The 21,770-nt window shown below is 40.3% G+C and overlaps 1 protein-coding gene across 4 annotated transcripts in view; it reads right to left on the bottom strand.

The window, feature by feature from the left end:
- The window catches only part of FRMD4B (FERM domain containing 4B), a 70,273-nt gene extending 49,437 nt beyond the window's left edge, over nt 1-20,836 (bottom strand). For 3 of the 4 annotated variants that reach the window (XM_053470131.1, XM_053470130.1, XM_053470132.1), the window contains exon 1: nt 20,647-20,836. Coding sequence is in view for 1 of the 4 variants with exons in the window: in XM_053470133.1 (XP_053326108.1) it covers nt 5,562-5,723 (162 nt within the window). In the remaining 3 variants the exon portion in view is untranslated. Of the gene's footprint in view, nt 1-5,561; nt 5,724-20,646 lie in introns of those variants that run through there. The other variant, XM_053470133.1, reaches the window with a different exon arrangement.
- Between the last annotated feature and the right edge of the window lie 934 nt (nt 20,837-21,770).

Here is a 21,770-nt window from a genome sequence, read left to right on the forward strand (position 1 = left end):
TAAGAAGCGCTATATATATATATATAAAAAAGATATAAAAAAGATAATATATATGTATATTGTTCAGAATATTCAAAATAAGCTAAAAAATAAACATTGTTACCGATCCCTGCAAACTACGTCGGTTTGACGGCTCTTCTTTCTCCCTTGTGCCGCGGCTCTCGTTAGGTTCCTATTGTTGGTTAACGAGATACATTTTGGCAAAGTGCAAATTTAAACTCCTTTACTGCATAAAGTAACCAGGCTGCTCATCAAGGCTTTTGTTACGTGACTGTAAATGATTTCTGGGGGTGATAAATACAAAAAAAATCTTCACAGCGAACGCATCACAAAGTCACACAAGAGCCTACACGAGCAGAATGGTGTGAATTCCTCTGGAATGCGCTATGGAACAATTACCATTCTTATATAAAAAAGGGAAAAACTGTATTAAACAATAAATTGCAAATATATAATATTTTTTCACTACCTATTTGTGATTTCACACAATTACAGTTTATCTATGCAAAAGTGAATATTCTGGACCAATGCTATGAATAATATTTGAAATTATTGGGAAAAACTGTCGTTAACAGGAATTTGTTACCAAAATCACACTTGCATTTTAACCTCAAATACATAAAACAAGGTCAGTTGCTAATTTTAGGTGTTTTCTATGTTAATAAATTCATTGAGATTGAACTGAATAATATTTTAAAAAAAAATTAGAATGGGGGGGCACTCCTGTAATATTCTTCTTTTTTCCTAGAACTATATAGAAGTTGTAAAACTAGTAACATACATTTTTAAAGGTTATGTGTATGATAATAAATATTACATATTTTAAGGGAAAAAAAGGTTACCATACATTGTAAAGGCGGGAGGGGGCAAAGCAAAAAGTATATATATATATATATATATATATATATATATATTTTTTTTTATGTATATATATATTTAGGAACTGATCCACACAAAGGGAGGAGTTCTGTGTCACCCTCAGCCAGTACTGAAAAGGTTAAAAAGAAAGTCTTAATATTTCATATTTGCTTAATTTATAACTCGGTGATTATATACAATTTACAGACAATAGGATAAATATTTATGCAAAATAAATGTATACAAAATAACATAACATTTACAGAGATACTTTGTTCACCTACAGGGGTAGCCCTCATCAACACCGATAATACACATCCTAGTCTCAAAGAAAACATTAACTCTTTAACGTTTCCCAAATATCTTATTTTTAACTCCAGCTGCAGAAAACCCTTTTTTATCCAGCGAGATCCAAGCACTTAGGGCTTTAACTGAACGCCCTTACCTTACAACCAACGCATAAGGAGGGAGGCATGGAAAGTGGACGCCGATAAAGAGAATCCAGTGTAATTTACCCATTTCTAAAAATATTGCCCGTGGAAGCAGGAGGGGAGCGAGGGCCGGTCTCCTTCCGTGAGCATTTAATCTCAAGGAAACGGCCTGACGGTCCCAGGCTGTGATTACGGGTTTGGAAACAAAAGCCTTTTACATTTTGGAAACACGGCGGAAAAAGAGGGATTTCTGTAGATACACAACTGAATTATACGTTCACGCACACATATATATATATATATACATCGCCATCCTATTCCGTAGCGCTGTACAACGGGTAAAGCAGACATAACTTTAATTCTCTAATGCCCCCGTGAGTGCTGCTAAAGATGAAGTTATATTCAGCCAATGGGAGATGGAGTCTCTGCTCTGCTCTCATTGGCTGCAGAGTGTTCCGATTTAGAACACTGACACACAGACGGAACCTTCTCAAATATTTTTATATAAACATTCCGTTCCTGACATTTAAAAAAAACAGACGATCCATTTAGTCTGTAAGAGGTGACCCAAAGCGCTCAACACCGAAAAGCATAGAAGAAGCTGAATTCTGTATTGTTTCAGCAAAAATAAAGTGTTTTAAAGTTGTTAAAAGTTCTAGAACTTTTAGTGTAAATGATCAAGTGAATAAGATCACGGAAATTGTGAAACGCGTGATTCAGGTCCATCCTAATTCCAATAGATCGTAAGATCCCAAGAGATCCCTTATGATCCCTTAATGTGCGTTAATGTTTTAACAGCGCTACAGAATGTGTTGGCGCTATGGACGTAAATGTAGTGTACATACGGACATACCATGCCATGTATTCCCAGGAGATCATTCCAGTAAAAAAAAGTTAAAGCAAAGTATTTGGGAAAAGATTGGAATCTGTATTATTAAAGTGCCAAAGGAAAACCCTAAAGGCGGAATAACGGTGATTTAATCGCACGACATTTCCTGCCGCGAGGATTGTGCGGCGAATGAGCCGTCGCTGTATTATTGGCAGACCTCGCCAGTAACTAATAAAGTGTTAGAACAATGCGGGCGAGATTATTCCGCCCTCTATAACATCTACGGCATCTCCAAACGGGTGATATCCCCGCGCTGTTTGAATAGAAGCCTCTGTTAGCATTTGGCAAACGTTGCAGGAGAGGAAATGAGAGTCGACGATTCAGAAATTAAAAACGTTACGATCGAGGCGAGTCTCCGGGAGATATATATATATATACGAGAATATTTATAGGGCAGATTTTGGAAAACTGACAATATGATTTGAGATGTAACGTGAGGATTTTTCGCTTTTTTGAGAGGGTGGTAGATAAATGGAACAGCATCCCAGCAGAAGTGGTAGAGGTTAATACAGTGAGGGAATTTAAACATGCATGGGATAGGCATATGGCTCCTGGTTGAGTTTGAGTCTTTACAGCAGGAGAAACGGGCGGACTAGACGGGGGCCGAATGGGGCCGGTGGGTTCTATGTTTCTATGTAAAGGTCTGAAATGTTTAAGCCTTCAATAGATATGGACGTTTGTAGCTATGGAACCCCAGCAGATATATGTGATAACAGAGAATGTCCAGCAGAGGGCGCCAGGCACACAGGGCACTCTGCGGAATGAACACCTTTTTGATGAAGTTGTAGAGAGGTGGCACGGTGAATGTGCCTTAAACCTGTTCTAAAGGAGTAATTTATACTACTTCATTCAATAAGGTCTTATCTATTACTGTAAGAAGCGCTGCGGAAAGTTTCAGCGCTATAGAAATGATAGAGAATAATAATAATAATAATAATAATAATAATAATAATAATATACACATACATACAACATAGATATGTTACATATAATATTATATATGCACACAACGCAACTTTATAACAGAGCTAACAAATACTAGATTTTCAAAATTACTTAATAACTCTTTATTATACTTTTAATATCTCTAGTATCTAAATGGTTTAGTGGATTCTGTATTCCTCTGATGCTCCGTGTTCTGTTGGGTCTTAAGCTCCCATCATAAATTATATATATATTATTATTATTATTATATATATATATATATATATATGTTAACTGTACAGTCACCCCCACTGTAATATTCAGGAAAGGAGGCCTGCAATCTTTAAGCCCACAGACTATAACTCCCATCAGCCTTTAATGGGTTGAAAGCTGGTGGGAGATATAGTCTGATACACTTCAGTATATGGGCTAATGGGAGTTATAGTCAGGAGCCCAGCCGTATTCCAGCACTCACACACAGAATAATTATCTCTTCTCCCCGTAGCGTTCTAAGCGCAGATTATTCTACGCCATTCATTGACATTCAGCGCGGACGGTTAATATTCGGTGCGTAGAGACTTCATTTCTATTCACCGGCGCTGTATTCACACAATGTCTTTTATTATGTTTTTTATAGTCTGCAGTGCGGAGCTGCCTGTATATCCTTAAAAACTGCACAAGTAAAGCATTCATTTCTTTTTTCTTTCTCTCTATATTTTTTCTAATTCTGTCTTTCTATATTTTTTCTCTCTTTCCTTTCTCTTTCCTTTCTCTCCCTTTGTTCTAGTTTTTTTTCTCTCTTTTCACTTTCTTTCTCCTTTTCTCCTTTTTTTCTTTTTTCCTTTTTTTCCTTTTTTCTTTTCTCTTCCGTTTTTCTCTTTTTCTTTTTCCCTTTTTTTTTCTTGTCTCTTTTTCTCTTCCTTTCTATCATTTTCTTTCTTTCAATAGAAATGAGCAGGTCACGTTTCGATAAATTACCCGTGAATGCAGGTTAAGCACACGTCTCTGTAATTAATATTATTTATATTCATTACCCAAGATAATGGACATTGATAGACCCATCACCAATTCACCACCCAAATCACATCTATATGTTTGAAATATTTTTGTCCTGCTGTTGTGGTTTTAAAATGACTCCCCCCCCATAAACTGCACCAAAGTGGGAGGCATTTGTTTTATGGAGGTGTAGATAGAGGGGCAGCTAGAGGACGGACCTTTACCAGGAGAGTTTGGGCAACCAAGCTAAACAAGAACACATGGAATGTATGCCCAATATATGCTCGACAAAGTCCAACATCCTCTCTGTTATCCCATAGAAATCCCTTTATCCCTTCAAGTTATTTGGTGTCTCTTATAGTCTAACTTCTTGCTACAATGTAGCTGTTAATCTGAATACAAAAACAGATCGCAATACATTCAGAATACAAAAAAAACAGTTTAAAAAGGTGACTCATAAAAGCGAATGAATTCTAAAAATAACAAGAGTCTGCGCTCATTCCTTCACCTCCACAAATACCTGAAAAAAATCAACCCTGCCCAGAACAGAATATCTGACACCTTCTCGGTGGGTACAAGACAGCAGAAATAGTGACTGCTTTTATCCGGAGATACGCCACCTGCCGTCCGTCGCCTGCTGGAGACAACAACTCCCCGGCTATGCATGATGGGAGGTGCAATCTGCAGCAGCTGTCATGCTGGAAGTTATTCTGTCCTCTAACTTTAGAAAATCAGGGAATTAAGAGGTTAAAACAAGCCCTGAATGTAAAAGAAATTATTTTGAGTAAAGAGAGTTAATGAGCGAATAACAGGGAAAGCCAACATTCTAATTAAAGTAAGAAATCAAGAACCTCCTATCAAGAAGAATTACAGAATAACACAAAGCACGTATCCCACCGCCTGTCGATTCCGACGCTATTTCCTTTAGATTGCGAGCTCTAGGGAACGGATACCCAACAAGCAAGTCTCCGGAACTTTTCTATTCATTCTAGCAAATTATCTTAAGAGGTAACAATATCTATAATATTCTGCTCACCCCCAACACTGTTTCCCCCGGCCCTTAAATAAACCCCCTTAATATTATTAATCGGCCATAACGGCCCATGACATGTCTAATGGGCAAGTGCGGTTAAAGTTACCAACTTTGCGGGGCTTGAGTAAGACTTTTTGTGTTATTTTGTGACCAATGATATCTAATTCTGTAATTTAGAAGAAAAATATAGTGTATAAAGCCATTTCCTGCGGTTTCTATATACATTATCGGGGCTTTTAGGGCTGTAGGACCCTGCGATCCCCTCATACCCAGCAAACACTCCTAGAAAAGAGGGGCATTAGGGGAGGAAAAAAGGGGCACAGGCCCAAAGAGAGACTTTTCTTCCTAAACAGGGACACTTGGTAGGTATGCTTTGGGATGCAGATAGGATTAACCCAGGCCGTGCTGTAATCTGGTTAGGGTGCTCTACCTGATAGACAGTCCTCAGCCCGCACCAAGTCCTCAGCATGAGTTGGCACGTCCTCATCCTGTGCGTGGACCATCTTCTCAACGTCGAGACGGCGAGGTTCCACGCCAGCCGGCCCCCGTTACACAGCATGTCCTCCACTCCACACGTAAAAGCCGAAGCCATTCTCTCAGAAGAACCCCATACAGCTAGAATACCCCCCCCCCTCGTCCTACGCACAGCTTGATCTGGCAGAGTACGGACCACAGAACTTATTCCGCGCACAGTGGGGGTTTTTTGGGGAAAAAAAAAGGATAGAATGGAAAAAAAAAAAAGCCGGGGGTTAATTAAACAAACTCGTCTTTCAGTCGGTTTCCTGGGCTGGATCCAAGTCAAGTTTGACGTTTGGCCAACGCCAGCCCTCCCCAAACGCGGCCAGGTCTTCCTCCAGCAGCTCGCGGAAATCTGCTAAGCTTCGGTAGCTGACGCAACGAAAAATTCTTAATTAAAATTTATAATCCTCTTGTTTTTCTTTTTTTTTTTTTTGTTAATTTTTTCCGCTGAGAGAAAGAAAAAAAAAAGATAACATTCTCGTCTTCTTTTTATGTCTAAAAACGATCCTTTCCTAATTAGCTTTGGGTAAAAACATCACCGTTCCATGACTTTCAGCCGTCTTCTGGGGCAGCCCGATCCGCGATGTTAGAAATCGGATTATGTTCTCTCGTCTAACTCGCTAAATAAAAAATAATCAGACAAAAAAAAAAAATAATGGACTTTTTAAAGAGACAGCGACCGGGGGGGGGGCTGAAGAAAAACGCATCCCGCTCGCTATCTTCGTCTGATCTGGATTAGAGTTGATGTCAACATCCAGGATTATTCTGTTTGATCCAGAAAAAGCAATCTGGTTTAAGGATAAAAAGTCACTTAGTCGTATTAGAGAGGAGATCGCTCGCAGTGAGGGCGGGGAGTCGGGGAATTCGCAAAACACTTGCATAATGGCCCCCCCGGGATACAGTCTCAGCCAGCCGCGGTAGTTATGGTGAAAGGGATGCCCTACGGGACGCTCCGTGAATCTGTTCTATTTTTGCATCGGGTGAGAAAAATCTAGGTGTTGAAATGTTAGTGTTTGATGGTGCGTTAAAGGGGCCGCTTCAGGGCCGCATTGGGGTTGACTAGGCAGCTCCGTCACTTTAAGGCCAGGGGCCATCAAATGACGTAAGTGCATTGATGTCAGGGCCACACTCTGTGTTTTTATACCCATACAGCCCGTCGGCGCGTGTATTTAGCCGCCAGCCGCCAGCCGCCAGGACCTGATCGGCTGCTTCAAGCATGAGGTACCATTGGCCAGAGGCCCACCGAAGAACAATTGCCTGGTGGGCCAGATGGCCAGCCTGGGACTGGACAGCTTCAGCTGGAAATATTAACCTGACTACACAGTGCATTCGTTGGGTTAACCTTTAAAAAGTCATAACTTAATGGGGGACCTCCATCAAAAACTAGTCTCCGATAAAAGTAAGTATTCAAAAATATTGGGCTTTTTTTTCTTGATTTTGGCCCATAATTTAATATTTTCAGGCAGCTGCATATTAGCCGTTTGCTCTGTTATCTGAGCCCCAATCTACTGGACAAACACCCCGACTCCTTATCCTACTGCCTCTGATAAACAATAGAATGGCTATGTCTTAGTCGCCCATCCTGACTCTCTGACTAATGAAAGTCAATGGAGGGACGGACTTCATTATCATCGCCATAAAGCATCAGCTCAGTGTGGTGTTTGAGCCGGGAGAGAAATCTTTTTTTCCCATGGACTTTCTTCATTCCCCAGCAGAATCTGTCATAATATATTCATGGATATCTTCATACTTGATGGTCCTTCTCGTTTAAGTAGCCCCTCTGCGATGTATCACTCAATGATTGTAGAAGAGAATACAGACAGACCCTTACAACGTGTCCGACTGATGTCCTGATGAATAAATAAGTACTTTATTTAAAAACCCCTCTTCATATCAACTCGCATGAAAGTCTCTTTGCTACATAATTCATCCGAATGAACATAAGATATTCATAAGGTTGGCCGCCATTAATCTCCTCCGCTAATCACGATCCGTCTGCATTTAATCCCATTAACCCGACATCCAATTTACAGATCTTCCGTCCCCATCGCTCTTACTTCGGGCCCTGTTCTTTGCAGAAAAAGTTATTTTTTTAAAAAATTAACCCTTTCAAGAAACGCCTATCTTTATAATAGCACATTTTTGGTTGCTACATTGTTGCTGCGGGATGTCTTCTGCGCATGAACTTGGCTTGAAAATCTCTGTGTATAAGGAGTTTTTATTTTATTTTTCCGACTGGGTCGATGTCCACACCCTGGCAGAACTGACGGTGTTAAAAAGTCAGTTTTACCACCACAGGAAATTAAGTCAGATTTTACTGAGCTTCCAGGAACATTTTTTCCCCCGTCTCAGCATCTAGACAGAGAACAGATACGCTTCGTACAGGTCGGGGAGGAACAATATCGCACGGGTGTACCCACCGGCGGCAGGATTTTAGGAAGCAGAAGGCACACCCTGTCCAAAGGCCAAAAAAACCTCCTAATATATATATATATATCGACACAGTATGATACGTAATGCAAAACATAACGCATTATATTAACCCCTTGTAGTCTGACCCGTTTTTTCAGAATTAGTAAAAACTGTGAACATTTTGGCCGCTTTGCATTGACCAGAATTTGACTTAATTAATCAGCTCCCTCTCGTTGGCTCAATTTCTCTCTTCTTTCGCCTCTTCCCATCCATCTGCTGTCTGTACACCCCATGCCTGGCTTCACAAAAGTCCTGGCAGTCTGGCTCTTTGCTGGCACTCGCATGAACGATGCGGGCAGGTCATGGCATGATCTTAAACTTGATGGTCGGAGGCTTAGACGCAACGCAAGGGAGTTTAGTTTTACTGAGAGGGCGGTAGATAAGTGGAACAGCCTCCCAGCAGAAGTGGTAGAGGCTAAACATGCATGGGATAGACATACGGCTCCTGAATCAATAATGCAGTCAGAACAAGTCTTAAACATCATTCTCATAGAAACATGCCGGCAGATCGGCCCCAATCGGCCCCCGTCTAGTCTGCTGTAAAGACTCAAACCCTAATCAGTTGTTGATTGTGTACTAACATTTTGAAGGCGTAACAATCGTGTGTGTTATTGTTACGTTGTCTCGTTACACTCGGCCAGGATTCGCTGCCATCGGGTGCAAGACAGTCACGCTCGGAGAATCTCGTAAAACCGCCTCGCTGTGAGTGGCGTCCCCGGAATATAAAATATAATTCCTGAATCGTAATGGGAAAAACATTATCCAGTACATAGAGCTCTTATTACCAACTCCCTCTGGGTGCCCCCGGCTTTCTAAGTACCCTCCGCGAGCTAATCACTGATGAAATAACTTCATTAGCAAAAGCTTCCTAGTTGACTGAATTTTTATGTTTCTCATTTCCTCGCAGCCCATTTGCTGTTGCAGACGCTTCTTCTTTGCAGGCTTTTTTGGCAAAAGAAGAGTTAAGAAAACAAAGACAATCGATAATATAATCAGCTCTAAAAAACCACTATCCGGACAGAATAATTGCCAGACTGGCCACTGGGCAAACTGGGCAGATGTCTGGTGGGCCGATGCCCGATCCTGCCACACATTGCCACTTCGGTGCCCAACATGAAAGAATAGCCGGGAGCCGGGCAAATGTTCGCCATTTATCCACCGATGGCCTAAAAGGACCAGGGACGATTATCACCCCTCGTCCATTTCATGCTGCCAACAGTCTCAAACTGGCTAGGACAGTCCTAATAGCCAAACTGTGCAGGAAGAGACCCAAAGGCAGAACATGATGTCATAGGTACATCCACGCAACGCACCTATGCATGACAATACACAGTGTTGAGCGACACAGCAAAGGGAACCCAACGGGGGAATTAATTTGCCCCCTCAATCTTTCCCCTTCCAATAATTCCATTGTTCGTTGTACAGACCTTCATTTCCAGGATCATAAACAGAAGCTTAGGTTGCTTTGTGGTTAAACCGGGGTTCCTGCCGATCAACGTCATCAGGAGCAACGCCGATCGACCCCATGAAAATGCGAACGATTTATGGCTTTTAATGCATGTGTGAAAATAGCACCACCTGGTGCCCAACATCTTCATCTACAGTTCTCTAAACTCTTTTTCAATCACAATATTCTGGTAGTGTTTATGATTATTATTCATTTTTATTCATGCACAGAATATACACGCAGTTGGGACATACGGGGCGTACGTTTCATCACATGCTTCGTGTCTAAAAGCTGCAGTTTCGTGAATTTTTTTTTGTTTAATTAGCAGCCGTTAGTAAAGAATGCATTTAAACAACTCTTTTATCTCTTGTAAGGCCCACTTAACTAATTCAGTGTGACGGCAGAGAGCGCCAGGCCCCGGGCATTTAATGAAATTAATCGCTTTGTTGGGACACAAAGGACACTGTAAAGCGCTGATTTATTTCAATTCTGTTTTTAAAGGGACTTGCTAATTGGTCATGTGACCCGGGTCTGCTTGATGATCACTTTATGATGATACTTCAACAGAGTTTTCTGACGGATTAAGAGGCGACACAAAAAAAAAATTGTTTGCTTGGGGATTATTTCATTACTAAAACTAGAGGGTCGGCGGCTTAGATGTAATTTAAGGGTGGTAGATAAGCGGAACTGCCTCCCAGCAGATGTGGTAGGGGTTAATAATTTAAACATGCATGGGATAGACATATGGCTCCTGAATCTAAGATGAGACCAACAACTGATTAAGGTTTGAGTCTGTACCGCAGGGGAAACGGCCAGACTAGATGGGGGCCGAATGGGGCCGATCTGCTAGCAGGTTCTATGTTTCTAGGAGAATGATATTTGAGACATGTTCTACATTATTGATTCAGGAGCCATATGCCTCTCCCATGCATGTTTAAATTAGCCTCTCCTGCATCTGCTGGGAGGCTGTTCCACTTCTCTACCACCCTCTTAGTAAAAGTAAATACATTTTTAAACACTGTGAAAGCCATAAGACCCTTCAAACAGAATAATTTAGATGTTAGAGTCGCTCGCAAAGATTACAGACACAAATATTCCACAAAACCTGCGAAGGAAAAGATAAAACATCATCAAAGGTCCCTTTAAAATTTCTCCCGAATTTGTGATGTTTTGTCACAGTCATCCATCTGACATTTAACCCCGAAACTCCCGCTAATGAGATAAAAAGGCGCTGAGCACACAGAGCCTATTATTACGGAGAGGATGCATTAGCAAACTTACATTGTAAGGCTAATGACTGATACCTGCTGTGTCTCACGGAGCATCTGTGCCAGTCCCTTTCATGGGTGCCACCGTCTTTCATATTTAACGACAAAACCAATAAAAGGAGGAGAAACGCTTAAAAACCTGCCACGGATTCCCAAGGGATCCTAAAGGTCATCCTCTCAACACAATATCTACCCAGTGGCATGTGGCACAAAAGCCTTGCGCATGTTCGCTAAATCTTGAACCTTCTTGTATATGGAAAAAGTTATTTTTATTCTCCTTGCTAAAGAACTTGGGATAAAAAAAAGACTCCGATGTTAGATATTTCGTATCTGACCAATAAAAGTCCTACATATACTTATTGTGATCTGTATTTTATATGATTCTTTAAAGCTAGAAAAAAGGTTATTTTGGGGCACAAACAGGCATTTTGGAAACTTGTTTTTCATTTTTAACCCTTTGATCTGTGACCAAGATTTTATTTATTTTTACAGAGCGGTAATAAATTCAGAGTTTATCCAGGTATTGGGAAAATATCCAATTCAAGGCAAGAACAAAACTGCATTCTACAAGTTACATTGTAACGAGTGTATTATAAACATTCCGTTATTCTTAAAGGGACACTACCTCAAATTCATTTCTCATCTGCACAATGAAATAATAAGGTATAATAATTCACTCTTATAAATTGGGCCTTTATTTTAGTTTGGAATGATATTTTATATTCATATAATCTTGAATTTTTTATTTAATTAATATTATTTATTATTTATTTAATGGTTTATATTATATATTATATATTATAAAATAATATTTTATATTTATATAAATGTAATATTTTACTATTAGATTTTATGTTTATGTAAATATACAAAATGTGTGGTTCTGGTGCAATTTGTTTAAAAGTGTGAAGGTAACCATAGTAACCCATGGAACGTTACTGCTTTACGTTTACCCCAGGATTTTTGTACAGTTTGATCCATAATATAAAAAGATCTGTATATATATATTTATAGTATTGCAAAATGTAACATCTGTATAGATCTATATCGCTAAAATATTTATGATGCCGTCTGTGCCGAAAGAGGATAATAATCCTTTTAAACGTAATGTCTTCTTCTAGGAAGTATCTCGCTCGCCCCAGCGCGGCAGGAGGCAGCTGCGTATTGATCCGGGGAACGGTGCTGCCCAAGGGAATGAATAACGTTGGAGGGTAAAGCACGGCTCGCCGCTCGCAGATCACCACATGGGGCTTTCTGTGAACCCAAAGGATGAATACGCTTTACTCTCTCACTACAGGGAGTGCAGTCACCAGCCAGAAACCGAGAAATATAGAATTTGACAGCTGATAAGAACCACTCGACTGATCTAGTCTTCCTGCTTTTTGTCTGCTGTGAATACCCAGACCTGTTCCAAATATAAATGGAACAGCCTCCCAGCAGAAGTGGTAGAGGGTAATACAGCGAGGGTATTAAACATGCATGGGACAGACATACGGCTCCTGAATCTAAGACGAGACCAACGACTGATTAAGGTTTGAGTCTTTACAGCAGGAGAAATGGGGGCCGATCTGCCGGCGGGTTCTTTGTTTCTATAGATCTATGTACCATCATCTAGTAGAAAAGAGGCACCAGAGCTTTTGCTCCCAGAATGTTACAGCTGATATCCCTGCTTGAATGCAGGTGACTCAATGAAGCGTATCTTTAAATAATGACAAGTCGAAGTTTCCATGAGAACCACATCTGGCAAAAATCTTCATCATGGGCTATTAAAGGGTTAATATCTCAGGAGCCTCAGGTATGGTTATTTGTATTAACGTCATTTTTCTGTTTAGTCCACAAATGTTTTCAGAAACAGCACAACCTTCATCCTTAAAATCCAAACAAGATGCTATTTTCAAACAATTGTGTATTTTCAACAAACCGTCCAAAAGAGGGGTTAATGAAATTGGCAGTTTTTACACAAATAAAAATTAGCATCTTATATTTCCTATATTGATTGTTTAACTTATTATTCATTTATTTTTACGTTTTTTTTTTCTTTATAATGTTGGTCACTGAAAACAAACAAAAAATAAAATCAAACGACAAACGAATGAAGCAGAATAAATACAGTCTGTGCGCAGCGTTAGCATTTTTTTTATGCCATATGGCAGATTTTTTGTATACTTAAAAGGATTTGCAATTACATTTTCTGTCTGTTCTGTCTGTTTCTGGCTGCGCGTTTAACAAATTACCAAGTCTTTGCAATGTGTTTTATAATTGGTGCAGAAAACAGTAAATGGGATCGAAGTAAGATACCCAAAGTGCCCAAAATGCCTAAAACCCACAGCGGGTAGAGAGAAACTTTTGATTATTAGAAATGTAGAATCTGCCGGCAGATCGGCCCCATTCGGCCCCCGTCTAGTCGGCTCGTTTCTCCTGCTGTAAGACTCAAACCTTAATCAGTCGTTGGTCTCGTCTTAGATTCCTCTGAAGGTTTACTCACATAACCCAAAACACTAAGGAAAAAAAAAAGCTTTTTAGGTTTCTATGGCAACAACCTATTAGTGCTCTCTTTTGTGGCACATGACATTTAAGTCAGGCTCAGGACCTCTGCCAAAATATGTACATTTTGTTTCGATAGGAAATGAATGTGGAATATTTATAATTGTGAATGAATGAACAAAGTCAGAGTATTTGTTGCCGCTAAGGGCTGGGTTTTTGGAGTGTAAAAAAAAAAACAATTTAATCGCGTGCCAAACATTTAAACATCCAGGTTTAAACATTTATCCGGGTCAGTGGTTGATTGGGAAAGTAAAAGATATTATTTAGCTTTTTTATCTCTCTTGCGAAATTCCAGATTCCTAGAAGTGGAGGTGGAAAAAGTGTTATAATCCGTAAGGCAGACACTGATCGAGTCTTGGCAGAAAGCGAGAGCTTCCAAAAACATTTAGAAAAATTAAGAAAAAAATATATTCTTTTTAGTGTTTGTATTTCTGTATATATAACTTTTAATTCATGCTTCCCAGATAGACACCGCTGGTAATGAATTACACTGTTTCCAGTTCTCCTTGATACTTACAACCTTTTACCCCACCCCCAACATTCCTGCCCCGCCCCTTACAGCCCTCATATGCAAAAAAAAAGGGAAATCTTCCTATTGGCTTAACCAGGAAGTTCCCAGCTACGGCCTTCTTATTATTATTAATATTATTATTATTAAAATTATTATTGATTAAAAAAAGCGAACTGTGCTGAGGTCACGGTAAATTCCCTTTTGGATAATAATGGACGAGTTCATTACCTTTCAGAATTTTGACCTACTTTATACGTCAACTGATCTGGCGAACAACTGAGCCCAGAGACGGCCAATCAGGCGCGCGCCGCCGCTTCTCCCCGGCTCTTACGAGCTGCTAATGGATTGATGAGCTGCGCCCAAAGGCTGTTTGATCTCATATCATTTATATACTGTTGGTTGACCATGGACATTCATCTGTGTTATAACAACCAGGACAGAGCCTGTACCTACAGCTTCCCCTACGCAAAAACACTAAAAAATAATAATAATAATAAGAAGAAGAACAACAATAATATTGTTAATAATAACAACAATAAAATAATAATGATAACAACAACAAAACAACAATAAGAATGGTAATAATAATATTAATAAAATAATATAATAATAGTAATAATACTAATTCATTCCTCGCAGTGAAGGGGTTAACCAGACAGCATCCCAAACATTGAACATTTTTCTCCGCCTGTCCCTTTAAAGGATTCGAGTAATATTGATATTTGTTGCAAGCAAATAAAAACAGCATCATTAAAAATGCTACGTTCACGTAGATTTTTTTTTTTGTGCAAATAGCCGATGCGGTCGCTTCGCAAAAATTCTAGGAAATTACAGAAAACGGAGCAAATAGAAATTCTGAATACTTTGCTAATGACGGCAGCTGCCGGCATTATGTTCCCGTTAAATAATATATTTCGGTTCTCATCTGTCTCGCCCAGCTGCAGCCGACAGATAAAAGCCATGCCTATCATCTCGTCCGCCAGCCGTTACGATTTGTCGTGTTTTGCCCCCACCAAAGAATGATTTACATGATATTTTCTGGACCTAGGGGTCTAACGCCAGCCTGACAGCTGGGAGGAAGAAGTTTTTCACAACCCCAAAAGTGTGGCTCTGTGGCCAGTTAAATGGTTAATGAACATGTGTTAATATATGCTAAACATATACGCCGTTCCTTTCGGATTGGAACGCATTTTTGGCGAGCCAGCCTTCTTATTTGAAGAGCAAAAAATGCTCCTTTCATCTTTTTGTCAGCCATGTTTTCTCTGAGCAGGAAGTTACAGTTGGGCTCGACAGGAAGTGGTGAGCGCAGGACAAATGGATGTCCCCCCTTGACATGAAATACACAACAATAACATTTCAAATGGCTAGGAAATCTGTCAAAACATGGATATTTTTTATACATTTTCGTGACTCTTATCAATCGCTTTCCTATATCCAAAAAAATATGAAAATTACGATCACGGCGGTTATTGGTAAATTTCAACAGAAAAATCCTCGCGATACGCAGCATTGATTTAAGGTTCTAATAGGATTATTCATAAAAAAATGTTGCTCTGAATAATTCATAGGCCAAAAATTAGCGGAATATTTTTCTTTTGCCCGACGACGATTAAGCTCATTCCTCTTTGAATCCAGAACCCGCTCCTACTCTGTATTCATGTGACGTTGCCTTTTCGATTTTTAAGGCTGTTTGTTCCCTTTGAAATCTCAGATGAGAACTCGCATCCTACAAGAAGTGTATTCTTAAATTATTCATGTCTACAGGAATTTTTCCGGGCGCACTTGACCTCAAGAGCTCACGCTTGTTAATCAATGCGTTTCTCATGGTCGGAATGATCCTCAGGCATCCCTTTCTGTGTGTTGGAGCATCAAAGCATTCAAGGACAAGTTACCGGAACCGAGATCCGTGACAAAAGGTGGCAAAACGAACTATTATTCTCCACTCCCAGCCGGCCCATCTGTCACAACGTGAAAATGCCCAGTGGGCTGTTGGCTGACAGCACCACACTCACACTCACACTCACTAGATCTGCCATTCCTGTGGCTAATCAGGTGTTACAGAATGAGGCCAGGCATATCCACCCCTCGGCCATACTCATGTCAGCAGGCAGCCGCTGGCCTTAAAGTGCCAGTGCAGCCTCACCAGCCGGGCCCTGTTATCCCCTGACTCTATACTCCTATACAACATGCTGCTTTTCATTACAATGTGGAATCTGCCGGCAGATCGGCCCCAATCGGCCCCCTATCTAGCCACCGGTTTCTCCTGCTCGTTGGTCTCGTGTTAGATTCAGGAGCCGTATGTCTATCCCATGCATGTTCAATACCCTCACTGTATTACCCTCTACCACTTCTGCTGGGAGGCTGCTCCGCTTATCTACCACCCTCTCAGTAAAGTAAACCTTCCTTACGTTACATGTAAACCTCATGACAATTCCGCTGGCACAGTAGACATCATTTTTAGTGTTCCATATACAAAGCGCACCGCACTGTTTAGCTGAATCTGTACCTTTAATTTCCACGGGATTATATAAACCTTCAGGATAAGATTATATATCACCCGTCTATCACGAGGCCGCTATATTTAATCCATCTCTACACAACAGGATACAGAACACTTTTGTTCCTCTTACCGGCGAAGGTGCTAATTAAAACCCGCTGCGTATTTGTAAAATGTTACAGCTGAAAAGAACAGAAAGATTTTTTTTTTTATTCTTTTTGCTTCCATTTAGATATCAAAGTATAACGTTCGCTGTTAAAAGTCACCATGCCATCCTTTTGGTTTGAAATCATTTCAAATACCGAAACCCCAATTTGCTTCGTACCGCTGAGAACGATAACTCCACTTCAAATGCAAGTTTGAAACTTTTTATGAAAAAAAAAAAAAACTTTGGGGGAAAAAAACACTTTTTATATAAAACTTTTCATAGAATGTTAATAGTTTCAATTTCCTGAGCTTTACAGTTTCCACAATATCCATTCTGCCCATCAGTCCGGGGATAAGATAAGATGTCGCATTAATTATTGGTTTTTCATGATAATAAAACAAATAAAACAAATAAATTTTCATTTAAAGATTTTAAAAATGTATTTTAATCAACCAATGACGCATTAGGACTACTATATTTAAGAAGGACTATTGGGAAAAATGAGACTTGGAAGCACCGAGCGGCGCTCAAAGGTTAAACAACCTAAAGATGTCCACCCCATGTCAACAGAAAATGTAAATAAATTTAATAAAATGTAATAAAATGTAATAAAACGTAACAGTACGACCCAAACACGCGTTTCTTTAACCCTACGGTAATTCACCCTGGACAAAGCTTAAAGGGACACCGCAGCCATCATAGACACTTTAATGTACATCAGAGCTGTGCGGCCCCTTTAATTTCCATGATATGCCTCTAGCAAATGTATGGGGAGATTCAGAACAATTGCCCCATATGAATTTGCCCCTTCCCCCCACCCCCAGCTATTTGCCATCTAGAGAGCTGGCTCGCCAATCGCTACTGGAGGGGGTCTATTCAGGCCCCATGAGCATGATATGGAAACCAGTGGAGGGGCTTTCCTGCAGCTGATTAGCTGATCCAAGCAGCCAATCAGAATCGCTAAACCACGAAGAAGGATACAGCAGCAGGGCTGGAGCTTCTACCTCGGTTAGGTTCTTAAGTTTAATTTTCTCTAATTTTTTTAAGAAAGCTGATTAAAGTACTCTCGAAGGGTTAACGGGACTCACAGGGAACTTTAATATAACTTCTCACTCAGTGGGGCGTTTGGGGACATCGGAATCTAACAATGAAACGAACATTTCTGTATAGCCGGTGTTCTAAATGGGTTAAAATGTTACAACGTATCCTGATTTCATGGAAGACAAACATGGCACTCGCCAAAAATAGCCATGAAAAAAAAAGGAAGCGCTTCCTGTCTGCTCCACGCCACAAAAAGTTAAAAACGTTATCTTCCAGCCTGTTATTGTCCGACATGCTCCTGCCGACAGCTAGATGGAAAACGGTAGCCAAATGCAAAATAATTGAAACTGCACTGATGTCAAAAATAATTATCATTTTTTCAAAATGTAATTTATTTTACGCAAAAAAAAAAAGTTACAGCTTCCACCCCCCCCCCCGCGATGCCTATTACCGAACGGAAGGGTAACTCAGAGAGCCGCCGTGCTGTTTACATTAGCAGGTTTTCATGCGATAAAGTGCTTGATTAACACATGCAGACGACAGGCATGAATAAGTAATCATCCAATACCGTCAGGGGACGCCTTCTATTCCCCAAACCTTCGCTAAGAGCAGGAATGCCTTATTACCTGCATTAACCTGTTTTCTTAAACACCTGTTTGCTTTTGACACATGTGACCCCCCGCCCTTTAAAAATTCCTACTTTTACAATAAAAAAAATAAAATAAAATCCATCATTCTTTGTCCTCGATGTACAATAGAAAGTTCTGGGTCACTGAGCGCAGCCAAAGGCTAATGATGGGCATCAGACGGAACGATGGTGATGGCAAATCATGGTGATGATAAATCATGGTGATGGCAAATCATGGTGATGGTAAATCATGGTGATGGCAAATCATGGTGATGGTAAAAAATATGTTTAACAAAATAAAAAAATATGTGACAGGAAGGAAAATGGATATTTATATATGAGCCCGAGAAAAAAAATAAAGTGTTTTACGGAAGTTGAGACCTTTTATTGGGCCAACATAGAAAAAGATGTAAAAATGACATAAGCTTTCAGGACCTCCGTGGTCTCTTCTTTAAATGGAATACGAAGAAGAGACTTCTAAGGTCCCAAAAGCTTATGAAACGCACATCACTAAGACTTAAAGTCCCCCGGTTTATGAAACATTGCCCTAATTCATTTTAAGTCTCCTCTAAAGAGTTTCTAAAGAGTTTTTAGAGGACACACAAGACACTTGGAACCCTTTTCCCCTCATTTATGTCCCTTTAATGAAGGAAAAAAAAGTCAGACCTGAAAAAAGGTCAAAAGAGGAGGCTGTTGGCCCCTGAGGGCCGTTGTCACTTGGACAGCTGTCCCTTTATCTGCTTTGTAGTTTGTTTGTTATGGTGTGTTGGGCAAACATATTACACCAACAATATGAAAACTGATACAATGTTTCATTTTAAATACCCCTCCCCCATTGTTGATACTGGAAGTAGAGATCATATATTTAGCGATTAAGTGGGACTTACAATAAAGCCAACAATTCCTCTTACAGACAAGTCTATGGATGGGCCATCTTCCATGATTTTTAAATCTTGTACACAGTTGCCAAACCCATGATATATAAGATGTAGCAGATGAGTGGCATGTTCTATACAATAATGGCTAATCAGGGTGTGAGTGATGTCATCAAAGATATAGTACGCTCTGAAATGACATATGTAAGGACACAATATAACAGTGTATTGTTTACAAACAGATAATAGATACATGTTGAGTTTATCAGTAAACATAAATGCTACAAAGTTTAACCCTCTGGGATCTAGACGAGTGGCATTCAACCAGTATTCAGCTAACGAAAGCATCTCCTCCATAAAACACAGGATTTATATAATCGTTTGATGATGTTGTGGGTACCAATGCTTTGGGTTGGGGTCCAAGGTCCACTATTTGGGTACTGTTTGCAGTATGTTCTTATAAAACCAGCACTAAATGGTTAAAGGAGTGAAAAAGAACATAAATACACACAAATGTATCCCCTGGTGTGGAATAGGGAGCCATTAGCAGACCAGAAAGCAAAGCGGAATCTGACACAAAAACTTCACGAAGTTAATTTTGCAAAATCCATGAATCATTCTTAAAAAAAAAGATCATCGGTAGCGGAAAAAACATCAACCCTTCACAATGTGTGCAAGCCAAAAGGTGGGGTTCCACAATAGCCAAAAGGTGGGGTTCACTGCTTGCACTAATAGGAATATGAAACAATGTAACACACCTTATAAACCACAAGTATAGCCAAAAAAGGAACCATACAAAAACTGGTATAAAAAAAGAAAAAAAATATATTTTTTTAAGCATAGGACGTCACCTACATCAACACGCAAGACGTGCACATGTATACTGCACATGTGTACATACAAGCCTGGATTTCCGATAGCAAACGAGCTCTTATCACACTGGCTGCACGGTGTTAAAGGACAGTGCTTTCCTGCTTGCACAGACTGTATTTAAACCAGTCTATCCCATTTTCCTTTCTGATAAGCCTTGGGGGGGGGATCCAGAGCTCTGGGGATTGTATGTAATCCTTCCTATTGATAACACGGTGGGATTAGACAGCGAGTGGCTGACAATCCAGTTTTCTCTTAGGGGGTTTTGCCTGGTCATTTCTTTACAGAGACTGCAGGACACGAGAACATTAACTGCTTAGCAGGATGCAGAGGGAAGCCTAGGAAGGGAGGGGGGTCTATCCTGAACAATGGGTATCCTTTGAGTACCATCAATGGCTTGATGAACCCATGTTCAAAGAGTAACATTGCCCCAAACAATACAGAACATTCTACCAAACCATCCCCATTCAATGGCTTGAACCCATTAAAAAGCCCCCAAAACAAAAGCGTTAACCGCCTCCAGCCCTCATTCAATGTCTCCTGTATCCTATTCATACAACGGAGTGCCAGCAATGTGTTGAATACGCAACTCCAGACACATGTATTCACAATATCCCCTTCAACCCCTGCATGCAAATTAGCCAGCACCAAATAAGGAGAAAAAAAAATTATATATGATTTAAAGGGATCCTTACCTCTTTGTTGTGATGGGGGTCCTGTGATGTTGGCTGATTCTGGCATGCACAACGTTGGGGAGATGCCTGTCTTCTTTACTGTGCGTCCTGTACATGGGGCTGGGTGCAGAGCTGGTGTTCGGACATTAAGACATTGATGAGACGCCTTGTGCAAAGGACTCTCACACTGCACCACACCTCTCCACCCACCTCTCCACCTCTCCACCTCTCCACCAGCGTCTGCCTTCGCTACACAAAGATAATATGCCAGAAGAAGAGACCCCAATAGCCTCGAGAGCTTGCAATCTATTATACTTCAGCTAGCCAAGAGGGGTATTATCTTTCCCGAATTGGCTCTTTTTTTCTTTCTACGGCTAGCACGGTACAACTCGATACCTTTGGCTACACAAAGCCACACTTTCCTCCCTCCAGCCTGCGCATGGACCAGCTAAGCCTGTCACAATTGTTCATTCACCCCCCCCCCCCTGCTGCAGACACAACCCATTCCCTGTTTTGTCACATCATAAAGGAGGAAGGCTTTTTTTGCTTCTAGACACACCCTTTTCCCTCCCCGAAAGATATTACCCTGATCCTGGACTTATCTTTGCTGCGGGTTTTTCTTATTTTTTTTTTTTTTATAGCGAGCGCAGAATGTGCTGCAGTCATAACGGATTCTGCTGGAACTCCAGCCATCTGCAGAAAAAAAAAAAAAAAACCTTTTTGGAGGACACTAAGCCCGGGCTTGGGATTTAAAGGGTTTAAAGGTCCAGCGTGTTGAAATGTAACGAAATAGGTTCGCTTTCTCGTCTAGATCTTAAACCTGTGCATACGTTCTTAGTGCTGGTGCCATGGATCATGAGCATGCCCATTTCATAAATCATTTTAATATAATATATATTATATTATTATTATTTTGATGTTTTTGACATTGTAAGAATTCCTAAAGAGGAACGGGTTTCCAAATGAGTCACATGGTAAAGAATAAAGGGGTTCTGTATGACTGATCCATTGGACCTCTCTCGGTCTGAGCCTCTTTCTCCTTCGTTGGATGCTAATACAACGCCACCACCTATGTGTTTAAGAAAACACACAGAAATAATAATAAAATGCTACATTTTTGTTAAAAAGTTTCCAACTGCAGATCT

The sequence above is a fragment of the Spea bombifrons genome, chromosome 6 (assembly GCF_027358695.1).
Source record: "Spea bombifrons isolate aSpeBom1 chromosome 6, aSpeBom1.2.pri, whole genome shotgun sequence".
In the NCBI taxonomy this organism is placed as follows: domain Eukaryota; kingdom Metazoa; phylum Chordata; class Amphibia; order Anura; family Pelobatidae; genus Spea; species Spea bombifrons.